The 9,947-nt window shown below is 34.5% G+C and overlaps 1 protein-coding gene and 1 long non-coding RNA gene across 2 annotated transcripts; both read right to left on the bottom strand.

Moving 5' to 3' along the window:
• Window positions 1-375: 375 nt before the first annotated feature.
• LOC122294641 (putative disease resistance RPP13-like protein 1) lies at window positions 376-4,580 on the bottom strand. Its single transcript, XM_043103545.1, has one exon. It carries the CDS (start codon window positions 4,096-4,098, stop codon window positions 376-378), a length of 3,723 nt encoding a protein of 1,240 aa, XP_042959479.1. The 5' UTR covers window positions 4,099-4,580.
• Window positions 4,581-7,465: 2,885 nt separating this feature from the next.
• LOC122294519 lies at window positions 7,466-9,906 on the bottom strand. Its single transcript, XR_006237668.1, has 4 exons — window positions 9,654-9,906; window positions 9,477-9,543; window positions 8,179-8,194; window positions 7,466-8,094 (listed from the first exon to the last, which is right to left on the bottom strand). It is a non-coding gene; the product is annotated as an uncharacterized LOC122294519 (long non-coding RNA).
• Between the last annotated feature and the right edge of the window lie 41 nt (window positions 9,907-9,947).

Raw genomic sequence — 9,947 nt, 5'->3', positions numbered from 1 at the left:
ACTGGTCCCTAGACGGTGGTGGTGCATACGGACTGAACCTATCTGTGAATGAAAACAAATATGAGAGATTTACAAAACAAATTAAGAAAGAGAATTAATTTGAGTATATATAATATGTATGGAAAAGATCAAATGAGAGGGATCTTATTGGATCTATTATATATTATATATTAAAAACAAATCAAAAAATGCATTTCATTATATTTGGATACAAAATAAAAGTGTTAAGTCAATCATGATGATCAGCAAAACAAATATTCCCAATGCAATGCTCACATCAACTTAATTACACATTATATATATATAATGCCAATTCATATTTCTTTTACTTTTACTTTTATTAATTTTTAACAAAATTTTATTTTATAACTTCAATTAAAAGCTTTCATGAGGTTGCATTAATGCATGCATGGGACTCTCACCTGGAAACCGTTCAACTCCTTGAATTCGTAAGACATTAAGCCATATCTCGAGGACGCGAGCCACCTTGAGCCATTCTTCTCCTTCTTTCCTTTCTAGCTCTTCCTCCAACACAGGATCACAGTTATGTATATGTAAAAAATTAAGGGAGGTAGGAAACCCCTCTTCTGGCATGTACCTGAGATTGGGACAGCAACTGAGGTGCAATTCTTTAATGGAGGTGAGGTGTTGAAACCCCTCATTATCCAAAGATTTCAAATTTCTAAATGAAGAGATCTTAAGATTGGTCAGAGTGGTGGACAGCAACAATCCCCAAGGAGAGGACTCCACATTTTCTGATCCACCGTCAATTTCCAACCATTCAAGAGAGGGGAGTATTTGCAAATCCCATCCCTTCCAGTTTGCAATGAGTTTCTTACACCTCCTGATCACAATTTGCTTTAGATTGGAAGGCAACCTCCCTTCTGGAAATGAATCAACTTCTGGACAATTTTTTAACTCCAAATAACGAAGAGACAGAAGGGATATGTGCATCTTATCCGGCATTGACCTCAAGCTCTCACAATTGTTGAGGGAAAACGTTGCAAGGTTAGGGGCACACAATCCTCTTGGAAAATCTACAAACTTAGGACATTCAGAGATTTTTATATATGATATCGCTGAATCAACTCCATGTTGTTCTAAAAGTTGCAAATTCTTGCACCCCTTGATTAGAATATGCTTCAGATTTGGGAATAGGTCTAATGGAAAGGACACTAGAGAATCACAGCAATCTGTCAAGTACAATTCTTCAAGGGATGAAAATTCTTGGTGCATGGGGAGCTCACACTTCTCACAATCATTGATTTCAAGTATTTTCAATTTTGAGAGTAAACCATCATGTTCATGTTGTTCTGGAAGCACAACTGATTCCAAATTATCACACCCGGTTATTTTCGTATGGGTAAGTATTGGGAAAGAGTCTATGGGGAGCAAACCCTCAAGATGTTGACAATTACAAATCACAAGTTTGTCTAACGAATGAAGATATACAGGCAACCTTCCCCTCAGCTTGGGGCAATTCTCAATATATAAATATTCAAGTTGAGAAAAAGTTTCAACTTCATTTTGGGCACCCAAATTTTCCCAAGTTTCCCAATTAGACATATTCTTGAACTCTAGCAATTTCAAACTTCCAAATGCCTTCATTAAAGAACCACTATTTCGATAAAACTCTTGATCCACAGTAACAACTCCATTCAACCCATCAATGTAGAGCTCATTAAGAAAAGGTAGCTGCCCAAGGGGTGGCAAAGCACTACAATACATGCAATTCATTAACTTCAACCTACACAATGAATGAAGCCCCGATCCTATCCAATCAGGAAAACCTCTCCCGCCGTAGTACTTGATGGTGAGACTTTTCAATTTTTCATGGGACTGTAGATTTTCAATTACACCTCTTTGACTTTCCCAAATACCAAGTACTTCTTCTAGAGGATTCCATTTTAACACCAACTCCTCAAAGTAACGCTTATCCTTCAACCTTGCATCCAAAGCATCCTTGGCTGATCTAACATTTTGGAGCTGTTCAATTAAAAGCTTTCCCCGAAGATTTATTAGGTTTCCCAATTCTCCAATATTGCTAGACCCATTATCATATTTACTGACGATGAATTTGGATAGCGTCTGGAGACATTTTAATCTACCCATTTGTATCGGTATCTCCTTTAATTTGTAAGTTTGATCAATTTCAAGATGACGTAAATTAATGAGTTTCCACATATCTCTTGGCAATCTTTCCAACTTCCCACACCCTGATAACTTCAAAGTTTGCAAATTGTACAACATACATATGGAATTGGGCAACTCTTTAATAAGTGAGTAAGAAACATCCAAATAACGTAAATGTTTCATTTTGCCAATTGAATCAAACAACTCAGTTAGCTGCCTTCTCCCGGATAGAGAAAGAACTTTTAAGCACTGTGCCCTTGGCATTTTGATATCATTCCATTCCTTACAATCTAATACTAGGAAAGTGCGCAACTGCTTGGCCTTGTAAAGATCCTCTTCAATATCCTTAACAAAGTTATCCGAACTTCCATGGAAATGGAAATACGATAAATAGCGAGTCATCTTCCTAATTTCTTTTGAATTATCACCCTTCAACCGCGTAAAGCCAAATTGCCCAGTCACGAAATTTGCCAAGTCGTTGACAAGATCATGCATTACAAAACCTGACTCATAAGTTCCAAGTGATTTTTGAAATAATGATCTTGATACAAGAGCATCGAAGTAACAATTGCCAACTTCTTCCATAGTTTCTATTTCAGATTGTTGCAAGAAACCTTCCGCCATCCATAATAAAACCAATTGATCTTTTTTAAAAATATAATCTTTTGGAAATATCGAACAATAAGCAAAACATCTTTTTAAGTATGAGGGCAGATACTTATAACTTAACCTCAAAGCCGGAAGAATGTCTGTCCCCTTCATGTGAAGATCCCATAAATTGCTCTTCAATATATTCGTCCATCTCTCGACATTTGATTCAGACCACAAGAGATCGCCAATGGCTTTGATTGCTAAAGGTAGACCTTTGCACTTTTCCACAATTTGTCTACCTATATCTTTTATTTCTGGATCTGCATTGGAGCTACCATCACGAAATGCATGTTTTTCAAAAAGGGACCAGCAATCATCATTTGATAATAGCTTTAGATGATGAGTTGCAGTTGCCTTCATGGCCAATGCAACGCTTTCATTCCTTGTGGTGACAAGGATCTTACTTCCTTGAGTCCCATAGCGCAAGAGTTGGCTTAGGAACTCCTGATGACGGGATTTCTCACTCCAAACATCATCCAAAACAAGGAGAAATTTCTTCCGTGTCAAATTATCCTCTAGTATAACTTGAAGCTGCTCTGGATCCTCAGTAGAAGGAGCTGATGAAGTTGCAGACTGATCTATAATTGATTTCATTACATTGGGCACAACAAATTCTTCTGAAACACAAAACCATATTTTAAGGTTGAAATGTTGCTTCACCCGACTGTCGTTGTATGCCAGTTGAGCAAGGTTAGTCTTGCCGATTCCCCCCATGCCAACGATGGCAATCACGCACCTTTCATTGCCACTCTCATCAGACGAGAGCAATAAGTCGATAATTTTTTTCTTGTCCTCATTCCTACCAAAAGTGTCAGACTCTGAGACGTAAGAAGTGAGCACCTGTTCTGGATGTTGTTTTCCTCCAACTCCTACTTTTAGACCCATACAATCCTTTTGCTTTGTTAGATCTTCAAGTCTATCAAGTACCTCTTCTATTTTTGGCTCTACTTCATTGACAAAAGTATCAAGGAAAGTATTAGAGATGCAGTCTAGTGCCTTTTCTACAGTAGTACTAGATTCAGCGTCCAGCTTTCTTTGCAAGGCTTCAGTAGCAATCTCTTCCAAGATGTCCTCCGCGTCGAAGAGAACATCCTTCAAATCGTCAACCCAGTCTTTCACCAAAGGGTCCGTAAGTTGCTTTTCTTCCGCGTCTGCAAGCACAGAATTCACAGACCGCATTGCTGTCTTCAATTTCCTTGAGAGCTTTTCGGTTTGTTTTCTTCCCTGCATGAAATCAGCCACCTCTGGAGATGCCATTTTGTGAAACAACACGCTGAGTGAAGCAGAGAGAAATGCCAAGCCCACCTCAGCCATGTTTTTCTTCTTCGGAATGAAAGAAATCAAGGGAAATGAAGGAAGGTTTTTTCGCAAACAGCAAAACAAGCTCAGGTTGCAAGAAAATTCTTACTACAATAAAATGAAATAGGAGAAATGTCAGTGGCACATGCTCTGGTCATGGGTCATTGACTGATTGGTCATTGATTGAATTTATGAGAAAGTTGGTGTGAGAAAATGGTGAATAAGAAAATGATAGTGAGAAATTAAAATATCTTACTATAATAAAATTAAATAAGGAAATGGCTGACGCGGTTTAATTGGGTAGTCTGTCATATTGTCAAGATAACTCATAACCTTTCCTCATCTGGCCGGCAGCTCTCAAAGAAATTAAACATTTATCATTGTTTCTGTGTCTCATTTATTTCACTATCCTCTCCTGGCCTGTTTTCCTTTTAAGATGGTAAATAAGATGTCTTTCTTCTTTAATTTGGAGCTAATTACAAAAAAAGGTTGGCGATATTAATTTGGAGCTAATTCGAGGAAAGCATACCAATATTTCAAACGGTTCTCTCTTTCATTATTTTAAAAAAGTTTGAGATTAAAAAAGATAAAGATTTAAAAGTTGAATAAAATATTTTTAGAATATAATTTTTTAATATTATTTTTATTTGAGATTTAAAAAAATAAATTGTTTATTTTATTTTATTTGAATGTTTAAGAAACTTATAATAAATAGATAAAATGAGATAATTTTTTAATTCAAATAACGTCTTATTGATTGGTCATGAATTTTGAATCCATATCATATACATTTCATTGAAGAAAAACCCCATCCATAATATTTATGCAATGTTGATAATTTCAAAAAAAGAATAGATGGCTGCCGGTCATGTAAGACTTTTTGAATTCTATCCTGTCTTGATACAGAGTAACCGGCCAGAAGTTGCAAAATGAGTTCCCCCAACCCCCTTACAATGTTCAGTCATTGTCTTTTTCTACTTTCATTTTCTGTCTCCGCCGAGTACAGAGTAACAGAGCCGCCAACTATGATTCTCAGTTTTAGAGGTCTAACCAGTCTGGTTTGGTCTAAAATCTAGAATCAAACCGGTATGTATCAGTTTTATATTTTTAAAAATAGATTACCTCTTAAATCGATACGTCCGGTTTTATCAGTTTCGATCTGGTTTTTCGGTTTTAATATATTATTACTAATATATTTATCAAAAGAAATATATTGAGAATTTATTAGACAATAAAATATATTTTATATTTAAAACATATGATCAAATAAATATTCATGTTTAAGATTAAAATGTTATGATATAAATTATAATATATTATTTCATACATAATTATATATATTATATATAATATTAAAAATTAATAAAATATATATAATATGTGAATCAGTCCGGTCTGGTCCGATTTGGTGTTGGAAAAGATAAAACCGATTCTGGACCAGATTTGACCAGTTTTTAAAACAAAAGAACCGATTCCGAACCGAACCGGTCAAAAACCGGACCGAACCAATCGGTCCGGTCTAGTCCGGGACGATTTTCCAGTTTGTCGGTTTATTCTTATATCCTTACTTATCACAGTTTGACTGGCTAATACTAAAATATTATTAAAATATAAATCTTTAATATAATTCATATTCGGTGATACTATTATACTCACAGGAGATTACAATCCGGTAAATTTTTTTCAACATTTTAAAAAATATAAAAAAAATCACAAATTTATTAAAAAAATTCTTTCTTAACTATTAAATAAATATAAAATCACAAATTGTGTTGGTGGTTGGCATTATAATTGGTGACTATCCCGTTGTCCGTAAAGTGAACGCGGCTAATATTTCAATATTTACAAATGGAAAAATAAAAAATAATGACTTATTATTTTTGTGTTTTTTTATTATTTTATCCGTCAAATGGCATAAACTCTAGTCATTGATCATTTATTGGTGGTGAGCTTTGATAATTTCACAATACCCATCAATTCTACGGTATCCTGTCTTGATGCAGAGTAGCCAGCCAGAAAGTTGAAAAATGCGTGTCCTAACTCTGATGAAATGGCCTACCACTTAACATTGCCTTTGAAAATGAGATAGATGGCAATCCAACCAACCAAATTTTCTTTCTTGCAAGAAGTGAATGACCTTGTGAGATGCCATTTTGTCAATTAACGCTCCAATTAAGGAAGGCAAAGAGCAATGCTAGTCCAACCTCAGCCATATCATGTTTTCTTGGATGAAAAAATGAACAGTTACAATATTTGGAGACAAGAATTAAGAAAATTGAAGTACATGATGAGCTGTAGATGATGGATGCATAAATAATAATAATAAAATATTATTTAATAGATAACTATTAAATGCGGTAGATATTGCCAAAGAATAGTCAAGAAAATTGAATTTAGATTCCTTTCAAGACAACTCATCCATGTGGCCAGGTAGGTAGCAATTCACACTCATAAAATGAGAGAGATGTCTTTCTTCTTTAATTTAGAACTAATTACGAAAAAAAGGTTGGCCACATTAATACAAAGTTAATAGCTATAGTACAGCCTATACTTCATCCAAAGGCAAGGAGAGTAATAGTACTGTAGGAAATGATGTAATCAGGAATTCTCTTGGAATTTTTATATTATGTCACAAAATTAAAAATTATAAAAAAAATTGCGATATTTGAAAATAAGAATTGAATTAACTTATCCGAGAGGCCAAATGGAGTACTTGGGACTATGTTTTTAAGGATGAAAACGTATTATTATTTTATATATATATATATATATGAATTTATTATTTAGTTTTTCTTTTCGAATTTTTAAAATGTCCTCAAAATCCATGTACCATTATATATAGAGAAGGAAGAGAAACACGAACTTTATAAAATAACAATCGAGTAGGAATAAAACAACTAACTCAAGAGTCAATAGGATCATTCCTCGTAGACAACAGCCGTTCATGTAAGACTTTTTTCTCAAATATTTTTTTTAACTCTTTAAATACTAGGTTAGTTTCGTCGTGTACAAACATCGAGCCGGGTCAAAATGCTCTTTGGATGGGTCAACACGAACATGACCCGTTAAGGATTTTGTGTCAAAATTCTAGACATGAACACGACACGATAAGATAACGGATTGACACGACACGACCCGTTATGACCCGTTAATGAATAAAAAATAAATTGACATGAAACGACACGACACGACTCGATCTGTTTCAACCCCGTTTACGTTAATGAGTTGAACAGACACGACACGACATGACACGACCCGTTTGACCTGATTGAAATTTTATATAAATATTTAAATATAAATATTTAAATATAAATATTATTTATAAAAATTAAAAAATTAAAAATTAACCACAAGTTTAGAATTATAATACAAATAGATCCATTCCACACACATTGTACTAATATATTAATATTACATCCCAAAATAATAAACAAAACACACAGAAAATATATTAATTTTACAATCCCAAATACAATAAAAACACAGATCTAAACAAATTTAGAGCTTCAAGAATAAGGTGGAGCGTCCTCCTTGTCCTTGTTTTTCTCCAACTCCATTACATCTTCGGTTAACTCGTCCAATTTAACCTCTTGTGTTTCTATTAAAAAAAAGATATCAGTAAAATTTTATATCAAATAATATTATTGTATTGAAAAATTACAATTATTTATTCAATAAGGTAAAAATAATGTTACATTGCTCCTCGCCATATAGCCAATCTCTAGTGTAGACTAATGCTTCAACAATATCTACTTTTAGTGCACTCCTAAACTGATCAATGATACGCCCACCAACACTAAAAGTAAATTCAGATGCTACTGTAGAAACTGGAACACTCAAAATATCACGAGCTATACAAGCAAGATCAGGATAACGAAACTCATTTCCTTTCCAAAAAGAAAGAATGTCAATCTTTGCATTTCTGTCTGCCTTAGGTTCATCCAAGTAAAGATCCAATTGACTTTTTTGCATATGGGCAGCAAGGTCATCATGTCTAAATGAATCAAATTCCTGTACACAAAAATAAAATATTATAAATCATTGAATAACAATATAATATAAATCATTAAACAAAAAATATTATACAATTATTACCTGCTGCCGAACTCATCTGAAAAGAAACAACAATATAACTGTATGAGTATATTAAATGATATTATAGTATGACTTGTATGAATATATTAAATGAGATTATAGTATGACTGTATGAGTATATTAAAAAGCATACCTAGTGTCAACAATTAAAGCTGGTTAGTTGGGTTTTCAATTCTAATAATCCCATCTCCGAATAACAACAAACAGGCCATCAAAAGTGTTGCTAAGAATGTAGTCTTGTTAATAAGAAAGTTGTTGCTTCAATAATGACCAAAGCTGTTGTTGTTGTTAATTGGCCATAGACATTCTGATACTCATTGTTTATTGCAATTATGCATAGGAAAATCACTTATTATATCCAAGCGGGTCATTTCAAGCTGACAAATTGGTACTCATCATAACCCATAAGTAAATCACTTTTGTTGTTTTGTGGACTTTTAGGAGGAAGCTTCACCAACTAGCCGCTGAAATTTCATTCAATCCTTAGCTAATCTACACACTAATCCTAAACATGTGGCCCCTCACAAAAGTCTATCATAAAGGCTAAAGCTGCCGACCCCCCCATCTTATTTTCTTCCTTCACATTCAAAATCAAAGCCAGTTGTTTACACAAGCTGGTAACCCAACCCATAATAGTTTAATCCTACGTGAATCAATGATTTGGAAAGGTAGCAAATTTACCTTTTTGTATACAAAAAATCACTTGGCCCTCTCTCCCCAAAAATAATATATGAATTATATATATATATATATATGCAAATTCACCTTTTTATTAGAACTATGAAAAGTTTGAGAACATATTTGTGAAGAATTCAGTCCAGACTTATTAGTTTTGGGGCTGTGTTAGCTACACTCCCAAGCTTAATCTTAGTTTTCCGTGCAACAATTCTATTACAAGCTTACCTATTGACGTAACTGTTTAACAGTAGAGATAATAACACAAGTCTAGTTCATGGAAGTGTTTTAAGGTATGGAAAAGATCATCCTGCAATTTAGCAAAATGTTGCACCCAAGACAAAGCAAAAACAACAGCAAAACAGATAGCTTGTCAATTACAGATCTGGAAAACAGGTGTTGACTTCACTTTCGAATAGACAAATTAGAATTAGACCCGAGGTGGCTTCAGTATTACTGACTGAGATATATATTTCGAATAGACAAACCGTGAGATATATGGGAAAAAAATATACTGCCAACAAGCCAATATATACATCAAAATCGATCGATACCGAAAGGAAATATACTACCAACAATCTGCAAGTTTCCCATATATACATCATAATCTACAAGGTGCTTACTGAAATATATATTGCAGATTTCCACCAGAAAATAGAGAACCCCGAAATGAGAAGTGAGAACTGGGAACTGTGAAGTGAGAATACCGAAAATGTCAAAATGAGAAGCCAAAAATGAGAATTGGGAAGAGTTGATTCGCCGAAGAGGGAAAAGGAAAACCGAAAAGTGAAAACACATACCGAGTCCGACGGCGACGTGAGGTGAGCTGGCCAGCTAGGTTAACGCCGGAAATCCGAAATCCTCGTGTGAGGCTGTGAGCCACTGAGACCATGATCCGTGAGCCATGAGGTGAGTAGCAGCCTGTAGCAGTGTAGCACTGATTCAGTCCGTGAATCTGGAGATGGAGTGCGGCACTTCGGGCTTGCGGCGCAGGAGCTGCTGAGTGCTGATTCAGTAACTCAGTTTAGGGTTTTCTTTTTTTTTTTTATGTTTTTAGATGGAATCCGAATAATAGAGGTAAAACTAAAAGAAGG

This window comes from Carya illinoinensis, chromosome 14 (assembly GCF_018687715.1).
Source record: "Carya illinoinensis cultivar Pawnee chromosome 14, C.illinoinensisPawnee_v1, whole genome shotgun sequence".
Taxonomy (NCBI): Eukaryota; Viridiplantae; Streptophyta; class Magnoliopsida; order Fagales; family Juglandaceae; genus Carya; species Carya illinoinensis.
Note: the sequence above shows the minus strand (reverse complement) of the source record. Positions and strands in the feature narration are given on the sequence as shown.

Coding starts and splice junctions, on each gene's coding strand:
- LOC122294641 (XM_043103545.1), bottom strand. CDS start 4,098: ATGGCTGAGGTGGGCTTGGCATTTCTCTCTGCTTCACTCAGCGTGTTG.